Genomic DNA, 17,795 nt, shown 5'->3' on the forward strand with positions numbered 1-17,795 from the left:
AATAATATGTAAAATTGGGCTCATTATTTTACTAGCGGGCAGAAGATTTCAGGCAACAGGATTGATGGCTTATAGCAAGTCTAATGCTGCTTTACCGCCTTTGGCTGTTTATCAATGACTAGTGCAATCACAGAACATGAAGTGACTACTCAGATGAATATCAAACATGGAAATACACTTCAGATGACTCCAAATCAGCTTGTACAGCTAGAGCCTGTACATATTAACCCACTCATTTCATAGCATTCATTCATAATCATAAACCATGTTTTTATATAATATTGTATATAGTGAAGCATACTCAGGTAATATACAGTAATACTGTACAATATCCAGAGGCATACCATCACTGTACTAGCTGCTTTAGAGTTACTTGTGTTTTCATGTTTCAGAAGTCAAACTCCTGAAGGGTTTACAGGTTCTTCTCAACTGCTTTATATATCTAAAATATCCTTCATTGCACACAAATCTGTTTGGGCCAATGGAAAACATCGACACAAACTGAAATAGTATTGTAAACAAATCTAGATGAAGACCTATCCCAAATAAATATCTCATGGATCCAGCCAAATACTTTTCTCCATATAAAGATTGTTCTTTTAGCAATGTAGCAAAGTGGAACCTTTAAGTATGGTGCTTTAAGCCTCTGTGACTTTTACTGTAAACTACTGTGATATTTGTTTTGTATTTTTTGTATTTAGGTATCACGCTCAGCCTGGGACTACGGGAGGTGATGTTTTGTGTGCTCCTGTGTGGTATTGTATGTAGTGATACAAAGTCCATGTGAAGTTTCCATGTTATTGTGGAGCCATATGCTGGTGGGCTCAATATTTGCAGTAAATACAAGGTAATGATGATAAGGCCTCTGATGTTGCCAGGATACTGCTTCTTTTCAAGAGGATATGATTCAGTCCACCTGACTATTTCTCAGACAATTTATTTTTATTTGACTTTAAAATCTCCATAATGAGGCATAACTTCCCCATTTGTAACGCGTCAACACCTTGTTTTTCCACGCAGTTGCCATAAAGATTGCTTGCTCCATTATTATTTTTAGTATTCGTATACACATGCATTTTCTGTCCATGTACTAGATAACTACAGAATTAGAACAGAACTACTGTTTTATATTTTATAAGAACATGTTGTGTTTTGGGATATGACTAGAGTAATGATGGACAGGACCAGTGATGTAAGAAGTGACTGAGTCATTGTCTGACCATGCTTTTTCTTGCATCACCAACAAGTGGGCATTCTAGAAATAATGGGTTTTGCTGCCAAAATAACTGACTTTATGTCATAAATATGCTTTATAGGGCACTAAACTTCACATGTGTGAAGTTTTCTACAAAAATCCTATCTGCTTGGAGCCCATTCACTTTGGAATCATTGAAGCTCAAAACTACTCAGAAAGCAGATAGAACCTAATTCACAGCTCACGGTTTGATAAAAAAGACTTGAAAAGTTTGCTGTAACCAATATCGTGGGGGATTGGGAGCCATTGAGTGTTGGACTCTGGTCAAAAAACAATCACTTCAGTGCTATAAAGATCATAATCGGAGATTAGTTGGAAACGAGGTTCAAGAAAAGATCTCTCACAGTGGAGGTCCCACTGAGGTGTGTGTGTGCATCACACCTGTCCCTCTCAGAAAACATAACCATTAGTGTGTCTATGTGTGTGTGTGTGTGTGTGTGTGTGTGTGTGTGTGTGTGTGTGCGTGTGTGTGTTCCCCATCATGTTGCATCTGGCTTCCAGCCAGCTGACAGGCCACAAGCATACAATCTCCCTGCAGTTCATCCATGCCAAAGGTCAGCACACATATAAATACTGCATCAGTGCCCTGTGGATGGACCCACTTTGCTACTCCAACCACCCCAGCTTCCACACACGGACTCTTCTGTACCATAGCCACCTGCTCCCGCACACATTCACGGACTCTACCTTACCACCTGATCCCGCCGGACTAAAGGAAGAACCCAGGGAACACCATGAAGCTCCAGCTGCCCAACCCGGATCTGGAGGACCGGATTCTGTCCCATGCTGAGCTGGAGAAGTTGGAGCTGGAGGAGGTGGGAGACAGGCCCAAATGGGACAGCAAGACCCAGTACATGCTGACGTGCGTGGGCTTCTGCGTGGGCCTGGGAAACGTCTGGCGCTTTCCCTACCTGTGCCAGAGTCACGGAGGAGGTAGGGGTCATGGGGTCACCGAGCAGGGCTGGAAATGCTTTTATTCTGGGGGTCTCTTCATGTTTGTGCATGTTTACGTAGACTAAAGAACATTTTATTTTAATGGCAAAACGTGACACAGAACTCTACTGAATTAACTGGTTTTATTGTACCCCTAATATAACAATCCTGAAAGAACCAATCCTAAAAGAACAAACTGATAAAAGCATGCTGACAATATTGTGGATTTGTAGTTAGGCTTTGACATTTTGTATTGGGTGTCTGCATAATTATGTTGAATTAAAGTAACATTAAAGTAAATTGAGTAATGTAAACTGAGTAATTGAGTAATGTAAACAAAATAAAAATCACCCAAAAAATAATAATTAAATTTACTTATTTTACTTAAAATGATATAAATTAGATAACACAATATTAAGTACTTCTACAAGTAGTTAATCAATTGAAGTCACATATACCTGTACTTGACAATATTGCGTGCAACCACTGTCCATAATTTTATTATGTTAATCCAATGATTCTTTTTTTGAGTGAATTCTTTCTGTTTACATGATGCTATTTTTGGGAATTTCTGTACTAAATTCCATTGATTCGTGCACCTCTGTTTTTAACAAGGCTAAAATAATATCACAATCTATGAATCTCTTGTGTATATTGCTTCATATGTTTACAACCAAGAGTTAAGCATACCTCACAATAGATGCTCTGATTGGTAGTTCCTCCTTACTTAAATTGTACATCTGTGATGCTATACAGATGTTAGGTAAATTAGCCACCAGCATAGCACCGCTTCATGGAGGATGGTAATATACTGATGCGTTATCATCTTTAACATCAAATAAAATGTGAAGAATGAATTTGTGATTTTCAAAAGCCCACCGAGATCTAGATTTTTAGTAATGAACATGAAAATTATTCTGTAGATGATTAAACCAACCCGTTATGTCCAGAAGTATTCCATTACGAATCCAACGGCAGAATTCCCATGTGGGAGAGTTCAATTGTACCGCTGCACCCCTTTCTGTGCATGTCAAATAAGGCTGCTTTACACTCTGTAGGGCCACTGTGATTGCAGTGACATTCGCTTTACACATGGTAAATTAAGTTCATTTTAAATTAAACAGTGACCATAGTAAATGTTGGGCAATGTTATAAGGTTCATGAACATTCAGTGATTTTAGTCAAATTTACTGCAGAAAAAAAGAAAAGTGAGGATTGTCCTCACAGCATATGCAGTACATGGCATACATGGTTCATTGTGCCTTCAGAGAAGAAAATTAAGACAATTCTGTAGAAATGCTTACAGCACTGTCAATGTAAACAAACCTGAATTACTGGGATATAGAGTATTTCCACAGTGCCAGTCCTGAGACCTGACCCCACAATCCAACTCTGGATGCACAGGTCTTTAAAGTCCTGCTGGATCCATCCCCATCATAGGTACCTCTAGAGTCAGATATCACATTATAGTAATTACAGAAAATAATAATAATAATAATAATAATAATAATAATAATAATAATAATAATTATTATTATTATTATTATTATTATTATTATTATTATTATTATTATTATTATTATTATTATTATTATTATTAGGCGGCACGGATGGTGCAGTGGGTAGCACTGCCGCCTCACAGCAAGGAGGTCCTGGGTTCGAATCCCCGTCGGCCAGGGCCTCTCTGTGCGGAGTTTGCATGTTCTCCCCGTGCCTGCGTGGGTTTCCTCCGGGTACTCCGGTTTCCTCCCACAGTCCAAAGACATGCAGCTTAGGCCGATTGGAGAGTCCAAATTGCCCGTAGGCATGAGTGTGTGAGTGTGTGAGTGAATGGTGCGTGTGCCCTGCGATGGACTGGCGACCTGTCCAGGGTGTATTCCTCCCTTTCACCCAATGTATGCTGGGATAGGCTCCAGCGACCCTGATCAGGATAAGCGGGTTCAGATCATGGATGGATGGATGGATTATTATTATTAATAATAATAATAAAAATAATAATAATAATAATAATAATAATAATAATAATAATAATTATTATTATTATTATTATTATTAATAATAATAATAATGGGGGGCGGCACTGATGGTGCAGTGGGTAGCACTGCCGCCTCACAGCACAGAGGTCCTGGGTTCGAATCCCCGTCGGCTGGGGCCTCTCTGTGTGGAGTTTGCATGTTCTCCCCGTGTTTGCGTGGGTTTCCTCCCACAGTCCAAAGACATGCAGGTTAGGCTGATTGGAGAGTCTAAATTGCCCATAGGTATGAGTGTGTGAGTGAATGGTGTGTGTGCCCTGCGATGGACTGGCAACCTGTCCAGGGTGTATTCCTGCCTTTTGCCCAATGTATGCTGGGATAGGCTCCAGCCCTCCTGCGACCCTGTTCAGGATAAGCGGGTTCAGGTAATGGATGGATGGATGGATAATAATGGGGGAATGAGTAGATGACCAAATTGAGATGGGCACTGGGAAACATACTCTAGGATTTGTAATAATCAAACTCAGAATCTTGATTTAATGATTTATAGAAAGGCACCTGCATCTCTGTCACTGCACTGGGACAATTGTTTTAAGATTTATTTTCTTGAATAAGACTCTCCCTACTGGCAAAAAAGTTATTTCTTACTCCTGGCTTTGTAATTATTGTAATTATCCCCCTGTATAATTTCCTAAAGGAATCCCTTCAGCACTGTCTCTACTGACTTGCTTTCACCGTCAAGGCTGACTCATCTCAGCCATGACCAATGTGTGGCACCTACCTGGGTCCTGCAAGGCAGCCATTTTCCACAACATCCTGTCAATGCATTATTTAATACCCCTCAAATAATTATTGCACAACTAACTATCCCTTACTGCAATCACTTTTGCCCTTTTACAGTGTAAATTATATGCAAGTCAGTCCATTACAGTGCCTCAAGGGTGACAGACAATGTCACCCATCTGGAGTGTAGAATCATATGACTGCTACAACAGCCAGAAAGTAACTTCAGAGCCTTTTTCATATGGACTGATGTATCTAGAAATACATTGAAATCCAAGAAATATACTTTCCACCGTTTCACCTCTCTTGTAAAGTTAGTGACTGTGCAGTAAACTCCTGCAGCAGTCACTCACTGACACAACCTCCATTCACCACTGCTGCTATCAGCTGTGTCAACACACCACGAACAAGATATCAAAACTGCGTAAGCAGACTTCCAACAAGTGCAATCAATGTGCTGATACGACACCCACATAAAATCTCGAAAGAGACCTGGAACGAGAAGGTGTTGTGAAATCATCTATCAGATAAGACAAGTATAATACCGCACAGTGAAGTGTACCGTGTGCGCTGTCTCCTACAACCCCCTGGGAGCCTGTGCTTCTTTAGGTGATGTATCATGTCGCATAAGAAGGTGCTATGCCACCTTTTATGAAGCATGACATTTGGTTTATAAAGCCATTATGTTGTGTTTTTAGAGGCATAAAAAGTTTGCTTAACTTGTGACAAAACTGTAAGGAAGGTATTCTTATGGGATGTACTATTCCGTGACTGCAAGGATTAGCGCAATAAGAGAGTATGAGTTTTGTATGAAACGTTATCATCTGTTGCCGTAATCTACATTCTTTCAATACCATTGAATGGTATGTTTCTACCCAAAGTTCACTTGCGCTTCACCGAACAAACATGCCTGGATGAAATTTTTTCCTGAAACCAATACATTTTATTTTGGAACAATAAATAGGGGAATCCAGTGATCACTTTTGTATTTTTGTAATAAAGTGCGTACCATAATTGGCAACATCAAGGTACATCAGATTTGACATCAAAAACTGCCTTTTGGATCATTTTGGATAATGCAAGTTACACATTGAAAGCACACAAGCAAACCCCCAATGGCTTGATGCCAAAGGCAGTCTATTTTATCTGCAATACTCAAGATGGGGCACTGGTGAGTGTAGCCATACAGAGCAATAGCCATACAGTGGGAGTTTTTATGAAGCAAAGTTCAGACCTACCAATAAAACGCCCATCTGAAAAATAACGACGTAACACGAGAAAAGTCTGATTAAATGACCAACTGGCTTCAGAGTAGATGAATGAGAATACATTAAGTACAGGCATTATTATTGAGGAACCAAAAACACCAAGCACTGAATCAGCAGATGCACAGTCCAGTAAAAATGGTATGTAAATAGCCAATGTGTCAAAACATTCAGAGAACTTGTGGAGAAACGGACAACATATTACATATTACAACACTGATTTGCTCCAAAACAAACCACATTTCTTTGAACCAGTGCCCAAATTGAGGCTTTTCAGGTCTCATACACAAAGCAAGCCTGCCCATAAAATTCTCCCCTGTCTAACTAGGACTATTCTCCCCTTATTAGCACAACAAGTGCTGCAAGGGTACTGGGTATGGAAAAGATGCTACAAAGTATTTAATATTATTGCTTTGAAAACAAAATGATACATATGTGTTCCAACCAGCAGTTGATGCAGAAAGACACATCTCTTTGAACATGAGCAAGATATAGTTAAAAAGGCACCACAATTGGATGAAATCAAAAATTGCCTTATCAGCATGGATGATTAGGGAGGTGAATTGTGATAATTATCTAACATGGTGCTCACAGAAGTCTATATGGCCCTATACTAAGGAATGCAGTCTTGAAAACCGCTTTGGAAAAACTAGTTAATGCAGTCTTCTTAAAGAACACAGAATCATGATGAGACATCAGAGGAGGAATGCAGCCATGAAAAACTTAACTAACCTTTATAGGACACGGGAACACTGTCGATTGCTCTGCTGAATTGCGTTTCTTGCTGGAATGAGAAATCTGATTGGCTACTGCTCTATCAGCACTTAAAAGCTGTAAATCAGTAACTGGTCCTCGCAATGTACTCACTGAGTTCACAAATCACTAATCCTATGAGGAAGTTGCAACTACAGTCACAGCAGTATCAATAATTCTTAAGAATGCATTTAGTATGTGTCTGATATAGGTGTGGTTTTTATTTGGGGGGGTCCATCCATCCCCACTCCCAGATAAATGTTTTTTATCCTGTTTGTACTCCATACTTATTAATTGATATGATAATACACATCAAACTGAACTGTTGATTGTATGTGGTTGTGGTAAAGAGTCTGCTGCCTTGATTTCACAGACCGCGACTGCCAACCCAGCAATGAGGGCACGGTGGTAAATAGCTTGGTTAGGTTTGATTTTTGATACTTTTGTGTCCTCAGGTGCATTCATGATCCCGTTTCTCATCCTGCTGGTGCTTGAGGGCATCCCATTGTTACACCTGGAGTTTGCCATCGGTCAGCGTCTAAGGAAGGGCAGTCTCGGGGTGTGGAAGACAGTCCACCCCTACCTGATGGGAGTGGGTGAGAACCGCATGCACAAGCCTGAACCACTCGACACGTTAGTTCAGATGCATCACTGCTCGAATTGAACTGCTACTGAGTCACTGGTCAAGACTTAAAGGCAACATGTCAAAGTGAAAGTAACACCGGAGTGGTGCATTGTTTGGAGGCAAGCCAGCTTGTCGTTCACCAGTCACAAACAACTACATGTGCACAGCTGCGTTTGAGGCTACATGTTAATGTGTTTGCTTTCATGGTGTGTATATCATAACGGCAAGAGTTAATGTTCAGATTAAAAATATAGTTTTAGAGTGTTTATACATAAGATCACAACTTACAGCCCCAGAGTTTTGTTGGTGTGGGCTGTCGGTAGGTAGTCTAACAGCCTCATGTAACCTCATGTAATTTTCTCAAAAACATGGTTTGGTGGCACTCAAAATTAACACCCTTATTTGCCTATTTGGAGTAGAGAGATAACTTTGGTGTCATTAGAAAGCTTACATTCTCCTCCTTTGATTAGTTTCTAAAACTCAAAATATGTTTTTAGGTAAATATGACTGATTTTGAGCAGGTCACATGCGTCATTTTATCATCTTAATCTAAGCAGGTTGTACTACTAAGTGTATAAGACTATTTTGTCTTTTACAGGCATTGCATCCATGCTTGTGTCCTTCATGATCAGCCTGTATTACAACACCATCATTGCCTGGGTGATGTGGTACTTCTTCAATTCATTCCAAGAGCCTCTACCATGGAGCCAATGTCCCCTCAATGCAAACAACACAGGTATTCATTTATGCATGAATTCGTTAGAAAGGCCATCGTGAATCAATTTTGATGTTTTCTTTATGTAGAAGGTACCTGTATTTAGTGCAACCTAAATAATAGTAATATGTTGTATAGTATACCATGAACTGTATTCACAGTGAGATACTGTATTCTGGAACTATCCAGGCTAAGCACGTTAATCCACTAAATCAAATTTACCACAGCAGTTTCAGATGGAATTTGACTCCACACTCCCACCACAACTCATTATTTCTGCAGTTCTTTATTCAATCAAGCAAACATGTGACATCATGTCACGTAGAGACTGTTACATTTGGCCTCTCTCCATCAAAGGGGCATGGCAACAACATTCTGCCACTGGCAGGAAATGGGACTGATTGTGTGTACTGTACCTCATGCCTTGGGCAGCTCTGGAGCCGGAGTGTGCGAGAAGCTCCCCGGTTGATTACTTCTGGTACCGGGAGACGCTCAACACCTCCGATGGGATCGATGTATCAGGAGGTCTGCAGTGGTGGATGGTGCTGTGCCTTGTGTCAGCCTGGGGTGTTCTCTACATCTGCTGCATCCGTGGCATTGAGACCACTGGGAAGGTAACAATATGAACCATTCAAGTTTATTTAGTCACTGGTTCAATTTAAATAAATCACTATATTAAAATAACTTGAAATTATATATATTTTGTTCATGATATCCCTCCATTTCCACTCGGCAGGCTGTGTACGTCACCTCCACTCTTCCGTATGTGGTCCTCACCATCTTCCTGATACGAGGACTGACTCTTGAAGGGTCTGTGGACGGGATTAAGTTCCTTTTCACCCCAGACGTGAGTATCGTCTTATAACCTCATGAAGTATACCACTATATGATAAAAACCTGTATTAATCATATGACTCTGAGCTGAAGTATTGTTCCATTTGAGTGTTCCACATGAAATTGTATGATTCTAAATACAGTTTCCTAATTATTACTGCACTGTTTGTGTGTTTGTGTTTGTTGTTGTAGATTAACGAGCTGGCTAACCCGTCCACCTGGCTGGACGCTGGTGCCCAGGTCTTCTACTCCTTCTCCTTGGCCTTCGGTGGCCTCATCTCCTTCTCCAGCTACAACTCTGTGTTGTAAGTCCCCCTTCTAGTCCACCCTTGGCCAAATCATCACTGTTGTGTTAGAAAGTTTGGGTAGCAAAATATTGGAGCTGGAATGAAATAAAAAATGTATAAGTCATTGGTGTGATAATGATGATGATAATGATGTTGATACGTAATAATATTATTGTTTCATCTTCAGTAATAACTGTGAACAGGATGCAGTTATCATCTCTATCATAAATGGCTTTACGTCTGTTTATGCGGCGACAGTTATCTACACCATCATTGGCTTCCGTGCTAAAGAGAGATTTAACGACTGTCTGAGTGGGTATGTATCCAAGTGCAAAATAATGAAGCTGTTTGCAAATAACTCTAAAACATGTTAAAGTATAATAATCACATTTTGTACATTGAGTCATCAGGGCCTATAATTGGTGGAACTATCTTGTGTCATTAATAACTCCTGATTTTAACCAATTATCTGTTTTGTAGTGCCTTTTAATTTGTTCATCTGGTGCAGTGATTGTGACACTCTCCTATTTAAATATTAGAAGTCTTCTAACTCTAAAATCATTATAGGACCGTGTTCCTCTGTGCAGCTGTTAAACAAGGGGTCTTGATTTCTGTAGGAACATCCTAGCGCTGATAAATACGTTCGAACTTCCTGAGGGAAACATCATCGAGAGCAACTATACTGAGGCTGTACTGAGTCTTAACAGCACACATCCAGAACTTATTGGCAAGCTGAACCTGAAGACCTGTCATCTGAACACATTTCTAAGTGAGGTGCTGAATGTTCTTTTAATACTTTACAGCAGGACCTAAAAATTTATGTATAAAAATATGCATATAAAATATACTCATTTACCTGATTCATGTGATTATTATTATTAACATTGGTCATTTTAATTGTTTCAGAAGAATAAACCCGATAATGTTTCTGTACAACTCTCAATTTATCTATCAATTTATTTAGTACAATCATTATCCATCTAGCCAACGGCAGTATACTGGTGATAGAACTCCATTGTCATCCCAAAATCTATTAAAACAAGTCAAAGAGACAAAGTGTTGCTTTGGTCAGCATAATTCATCAATATGAAGAACCTGGCCTTTGTACGTTGTAACTTAATGAAGTTAAAATGATTGCTTTTTATATATTTACAAATCTTCCATTTCAGGTAGACAGTAAAAGTTAAGGCAATGTGCATGCTCAGGAAATACATGATGTTGTGTGTACTAATAAAGATATTTGTCTCCAGTTGCACAAATATTTAGGTTTGAATTAAATTTGGTAAAAACTACACTGAGCATTTTACGATAATAGGTTGCATTTTCAGACAATTAAAATAATTAAATCTTTCTGAGCTGTATTTTACATCATGTCTGACACAACTAGAATGAATGGCTTCATCGTTGAATACTAAATGGGGTAAGACATGAAAAAAAAGTAAAGATAGACAGAAATATTTTCAGTTTGGGTATTTTCATAGGATACGTATGTTGATGATACTGAAAAAATGGAAATTACTGGTGCAATCCTAAACCTAAAATAGTATTTAATTTTGCATCTCTAGAGTGTCTACTGCATTAACACATTAGTGCAAGCAGTATAGTACTAATTCATTTATCTGGTTATCTCTTCACAGGGGGTTGAAGGAACTGGTTTGGCCTTCATTGTGTTCACAGAGGCCATTACCAAAATGCCTGTGTCACCACTCTGGTCTATCCTCTTTTTTGTCATGCTCTTCTGCCTTGGACTCTCATCTATGTTTGGCAACATTGAAGGGGTGTTGGTACCCCTTCAGGACCTCAAGGTTTTCCCCAAGAAGTGGCCAAAAGAAGTCATCTCAGGTAAGCTTCTCTGCTGACAAATATGGCTGAAACACACTTTTGACATTAATAGAAGAGTGGAACTTCATGAACCAAAAACTGTGTGGTGTCACCACTTAAAATCAATCATGGATATCCTATGGATATGATTGGCAATGCATGAAGCCTAATTTTCTCATACCCATAACGTAACTTCCCTCTATATGGCATTTAGCAAATAATTTGTCTCCATCACCACTTGCCTCAGCTTCAAATGAGCAATGGAGTTCCACAGTACTGGCCCTAGACTTTGAGCTCCCCCCCCCTCCCCCAGTCCAACACTATACATAATATGCAGTGTTATATATTTAATAATAATTTGGTGGCCCTTCTAGATGGTCATGGGGTCCTACTGTAAGCAGGTGCCTATGTTGCTTGTCGGTTTGAGCTGGCTCTGGATGTCCATGTTATATTGATAGTGTTATTAGTGCCTAAAGGATTGTTTTTATATACTTGCAGGAGTGACTTGCCTTGTCTGCTGCCTCATTGGACTAATATTTGTCCAGCAGTCAGGTAACTACTGGCTGGCCCTCTTTGACGGTTATGCAGGATCCATCCCTCTGCTGGTCATAGCCTTCTGTGAGACAGTGGGCGTGGTGTACATCTATGGGATAGACCGGTGAGACAGAAGATATTCTTCCACTTGTTTCAGTCACTGCTTGTTTGTGGCTACCATTGGCACATGCTAAGATTTCTCAAGCACAAAATGGTCATGGTGTCTCTCTTCGACAGGTTCAATGACGATATAACGTTCATGATTGGCCACAAGCCCAACATATTCTGGCAGGCCACATGGCGAGTGATTAGCCCCCTGATCATGCTGACCATCTTCCTCTTCTATTTCATCACCAAAATCAGCGAAGAGCTGTCGTACATCACCTGGAACCCTGAATATGTAGGTTCTGTCACAAAGTTCATGTAAAATACACACAACCAGGGGATAGTTTTCTTCATGGTGTAGCTAAAATTATATCTGTGACCTTTTTTTAAAACTTTGTCTTAAATGTGTACCCAGTGCTATTTTTGTGGACTGTACATGTGTTTATTAAGACTTGTCTTCAGAAACCTTCAGTAAGGCAGCCTTTCAGTAAAAAAAGTTTTACAATTTATTTCTACTATGTAGCATTACTGCATTCCATTGGCATCTGTCCCAACATATACCCCTTCTACTGTATTTCGGAGATAATCCCTATTACCTGAACATATTGTTGCTGTAGCCTGAAGTTAATCTTCAGTGAAAGTCATAATAGCAATTCTTTGTGTGATTTATATTGATCACAAATTACACACATAACCAATACACAAATAGAAACCGATCATGGGAACGCCTGTCTTATTTTATGGTCTTATTTTATGTCTGTGCCTTTGTCATTCCAGGTGGATTTCCCTACTCTGGAGGACAAACCTTACCCAACATGGGTCTCCGTCGTAATCTTTGTCCTAGCTGGAACTCCGACCTTAGCCATCCCTTTCACAGCGCTATTTAAATTCTTCCAGAACCGTTGTGGGAAAAAAGACACAGACACAATGTCCCTTCCCAGCATCTCCTCCAAAGTTGACATGAAGTCATAAGACTTCAAAAGACTTCAACAGTAATCCAAAAAACTACTACTTGTGATCTAAAAGGATTAACCGAAACAAGCTCATTTGATCTCTGGTTTCAGAGAGAATCTTTGAATGTTGGTGCCCTAAGTTTTGGCAAGACATTAACCTTTTATTCAGAGAATAAGATTTTATCAGGTATAAAATTATTTTGTTGGAGTAGCAGTGAATATTTATGTTTTTAGTACGCCAAAAAAATTCTCTATCCCAACGATGGGGCGGGGAAGGGGGGGGGGGGGGTCATGCTGTTTACATACACTGTTTCAGCTGAAGTTGAACAAGAACCATGAATCTAGCAGCAACACACACTTTGTCCGGAAAATTAAAGCCATCTTTCACCGACAAGGCATCCTCCACTACAGCGTCATCCTGTGGTTGATTACGTATATACGTACACAGTATGGCCTCACCATTGAAATATCCCTGGAAAAACGTTCCGCCAGGATAACTACCTACATCAGAGCCAGAAAAGCAGTGTGTGACCTAGCAGCCACAGCCATTTGTGTTTATATGTGTGACAAACTGATTTGCATATCGATGGAACAGCCGCACCATCCTGTAAAACAAGCTCAGATCACAGACAGGGCTGTCGAAAAAAGCCGCAGTTTTCAATGTTGACTGATATTCTGTTAACTATGTCACAGTTGATCTAATGCCTCGTGTGTAACATGAAAATGGCAAGACTTTTTATTTTATTTTGAGAGGATCAGATTTGTCATTAGTGAACTAGGTACTGTAGTTTAAAATGAGGGATTAGGGATCTGGTCTTGCAAATCTGATGTTTGAGTTTTGTACTGTACAGTATATAACGTTAGCTGTGTAAACTGTGTAACATCTGCTGAGCAGTAAATTGAATATTTGTTTGATAAAAATGGGCTGAAACATTTCCTATTGTCATAATACCCTTACAGTTAGGAATACTACAGAAAATACCATGTTGTGTTCTTTATCATTAGTGCCAACACATTTGTCTTTGATTGTATATTGAGTTTCCATCAGTGGAATTTGTGACTTTATTTGGATTAATGTTTGCCTTTTTGCACCAGTAATAATAATACAAGAAACATTTGCTGTATTAAGGTTTTCACTGACAAAATTGTATTGACCAGATCTGGAAATGTATATATTTCACTAACAAACGCTGCAGTGTCTTCCTGGTATGTGGGAATTGCCCGAGAACAATAGCACTGCTTTTCTCTTTTATTTCATTGTGTAATAGTGTGTCTATTCCACTTGGATTACGATGTTTTCACTGCACAGTTTTAAAGCACCATTCCACCTCACATTCCTTTGGCTAAATGCACTGTTTGCTCATTCTGCGCCTTAGGCTCAGCCCCTTAGGCTCTTTCATATGTTCTGTGTTCATTTTAAAATAAATGCATGCTTTAAATTATGCAGTAGCCCGCTTTTTCACATTAATAAAGGGGTCAGATTCTGTTTGACTTGTATCTCCACCTCTGTTTAAATATTTGCCAGAATCAGGCTGTAACTGGGCCCGACTTGGGTCATATATTGAATATTTATATTAATGGATAATGATATAGCACAATTTTGACTATTTCTGAAACAATTGATTTTTTAAAGTGTTTCAGTTCAGAAAAATACTGTTACAGTATACTAGAAATGGAGCCAGACAGGAGCCAATTTCTCATATTCCCTATTCGAGATGGACAAGCTCCTGACCTGCATCTACATGATTGTATGCATTGCACTGCTGCCACATGATTGGATGATTAGAAGTAGCTGTAATAAAGTAAAAATGTTCCTAATAAAGTGCTCGCTGAGTGTATATACTCTGTGTTTTACGTTCAAACTATCCACTTTCATGTTCTATATTGTTCCAGCCATGCACACATTCTTCTTGTTCCTGATGAATCAACTCTTAAGCAAAACATCTTTATCATACGACTGGGCAAAACAACTTTATCTGGCTGCTGACAAACAGACACAAGTACGCATGTGGTTAATTAAGTGTACACGGTCTTCCACATTACTGAGCATTTACTCTCATACCATATCCTGGCAGTCATTTTATCCACCAGCCCAGGACTTTTTACATTTTGGAGCACCATGACATTGTTGGAAGTCAAATCACAAGCACGAAAGCTTCACCTATGTTAATTAGACAGCTAATTGGCATGCGAATGGCACCAAGCACTGTGTGGAGGTTGCTTATCAAAGCTTGAGAAGAGACTGTACTGGCCTCAGAGTGCTGGGAGGGGTTGTACTTCCTGTAGCTCAGGAACAGGCTGTACATATGATAGCATTGGCATAGAAGTGGTAATTAGCATCTGAGATTACTAATTAAGATGAAGAGGAGATCTTCTATTCAAACATCCCTGCTAGAGATAAACAAAACTATGGTATCCTATTCTTAAAGATAGATTACTTTATATTAGAGCACTCCAAAAACATCTGAATAATACTTACAGTTCACTGCACTGAACATGTGAATCCATGTACAGTACTGTAGTTCTAGAACACAATTACATTTTCACAGTTTTTTAGGCTTCACAATTTAAAACAATCAATTTATATGTGTGAAATTAAAATGAAAATAAAACCACAAAAAAATAAAATAAGCCCTTAAGGAATCCCCTTAAAATTGTAATGTCGATTCATATGAGACGGGTGCGTGGGGGGTTTGGACCCAAAATGCACGACTCAGAAACAGTAGTGTAGTAAAGTCCTGTCAGGGCTTTATTTGAGGAATATCCAGAGAGCGTAGTCAAAAACAAGCAAATTTACACGTACATATCCAGCCAGAAAACCAAAGTGCAGGACCCCCTCCTTAACGACCGACTCCTGGCGGTCCTTTGAGTTTGTCAGGGTGGTCACGATGGAAGTCTGTGATTAAAGATTTGTGCAAAATGAGACTGGTAGCTACCCAGAAACGCTCCTCAGGGCTATAGCCCTCCCAGTCAACCAGGTATTGTACACCACGGCCCTTCTTACGAATGTTCAATAGTTTTTTCACAGTAAAAGCGGGGTGGTTATCAATAATGTGGGGGGGAGGCGGTGGGGGATCAGGGGGACATAGGGGGTGAGAGGATACATGACACATGGAACGTGGGGTGAATCTTAAGAGAAGCAAGGAGTGACAACTTAACAGAGGATGGGTTGACAATGCTGTGGATCTTAAAGGGGCCAATGAAACGGGGTTGCAGTTTGTGGGAGGTGGATTGGAGGGGAATGTCCTTAGTGGACAGCCAGACGGCGTCACCTGGTTTGTAGGCAGGAGCTGGTGTGCGGTGGCGATCAGCCGATTACAGTCTGCCGTGCGTAATAGCGCGGCCTTGGCATCCCTCCAAATCTTAGCGCATCGTTTCATGTGGGTGGCGAGGGAGGGAACAGCGATCTCAGCTTCCTGGTCAGGAAACAGTGGAGGTTGGTAGCCCAGGGAGATCTCAAAAGGAGATTTTCCGGTGGCGGCGCAGGGCAGAGTGTTGTGTGCGTACTCAACCCAGGAGAGCATCTTGCTCCATGAAGCCGGATTCTTGGCTGACACACAACATAAGGCGGCTCCTAAATCCAGGTTGGCCCTCTCGATTTGACCATTGGACTTGGGGTGGTAGCCAGATGAGAGGCTAGCCGTGGCACCAAGGGCCAGGCAGAAAGCCTTCCACACTTGAGAAATGAATTGTGGGCCACGGTCGGATACAATGTCTGAGGGAATTCTGTGGATGTGGAACACTTCCTTTATCAGTACGGCCGCAGTCTATTGGGAGGTGGGTAATCCAGGTAGGGGGATGAATTGGGCTGCCTTACTAAAACGATTCACCACGGTGAGGATGGTGGTGTTACCTTCGGAAGGGGGAAGTCCGGTAACAAAGTCCACCCCCATGTGGCTCCAGGGTCGGCTGGGCATGGGCAGAGGTTGGAGCAGACCAGCAGGGGCTTGGTGGGAGGCCTTGCTTCTGGCGCAGGTAGTGCAAGCCTTGATGAAGCGCCTGGTGTCAGGGATCATGGAGCTCCACCAAAACTTCCGCTTAAGCACCGCCAAGGTGCGGGTAAAGCCGGGATGGCAAGACAAGAGGGATGAGTGAGCCCATTGAATCACCGGTATCCGAGCAGCTGATGGGACGTAGAGGCGTGTTCCCGGGTTGGACCTCTGGATCACCGCCTCAATCTTCCAGGTTACGGAAGCAACGGTGCAGGAACCCGGGAGGATGTTCTCAGGCGCCTCACGCTCAGGACAGGTGTCAAATTGTCGGGACAGGGCATCTGGCTTGATGTTCTTAGAACCCGGGCGGTAAGTGAGTGTGAAGTTGAATCTTCCAAAGAACAGTCAGTCTTTTGGCCGTCTGGAGGTATGCCAAGTTCCCTCCCTCGGATCCCTCCAGCCAATGCCTCCACTCCTCCAGAGCCAGTTTGACCACAAGGAGTTCTCGATTCCCCACGTCGTAATTCCTCTCCACTGGTGAGAGCTTCTTGGAGAGGAAGGCACAAGGGTGCAGCCAATTGTCAGAGGAAGAAACTTGCGAAAGCATGGCTCCCACCCCAGTTTCGGACGCATCAGTCTCCACCACAAACTGGTCAGTGGGATCGGGGGTGCACCAGGATAGGGGCGGTGGAGAAGCTCTCCGACGTGCCCGTTCCTCAGTTGAGATCTTCATACCGGCACGGGAAAGGTCCATGGGTTTGAGTCCGTCGGTTTGCTTCTCCTCTGGTCTGGGACTTGGCCCTCACCTGGGGTACGGCTGGCCAGGTGGGTCCGGTCTCTCAGTCCGGCGTTGTCTGGAACGGTTGTCCAAATGGATGGCGGCACGGATGAGTGGGTCGAACTGAGTAATGGGTTCAAGTCGCGCCAACTCGTCCTGGAGTGTCTCACTCAGGCTGGCCAGGAACAGGTTTGCCAAAGCCGCATCATTCCAGTGGGTGGCTGCCGCGAGAATGCGGAAGTCGATAGA

General features: G+C 41.3%; 1 protein-coding gene across 1 annotated transcript; it reads left to right on the forward strand.

Annotated features, from left to right (window-relative positions):
• Positions 1 to 1,989: 1,989 nt before the first annotated feature.
• slc6a19b (solute carrier family 6 member 19b) lies at positions 1,990 to 12,855 on the forward strand. Its single transcript, XM_061244214.1, has 12 exons — positions 1,990 to 2,188; positions 7,418 to 7,558; positions 8,186 to 8,323; positions 8,735 to 8,916; positions 9,039 to 9,149; positions 9,329 to 9,441; positions 9,611 to 9,739; positions 10,041 to 10,197; positions 11,061 to 11,265; positions 11,743 to 11,902; positions 12,016 to 12,178; positions 12,661 to 12,855. Exons 1-12 carry the CDS (start codon positions 1,990 to 1,992, stop codon positions 12,853 to 12,855), a joined length of 1,893 nt encoding a protein of 630 aa, XP_061100198.1.
• The last annotated feature ends 4,940 nt before the right edge of the window (positions 12,856 to 17,795 follow it).

This window comes from Conger conger, chromosome 1 (genome assembly GCF_963514075.1).
Source record: "Conger conger chromosome 1, fConCon1.1, whole genome shotgun sequence".
Lineage (NCBI taxonomy): Eukaryota > Metazoa > Chordata > Actinopteri > Anguilliformes > Congridae > Conger > Conger conger.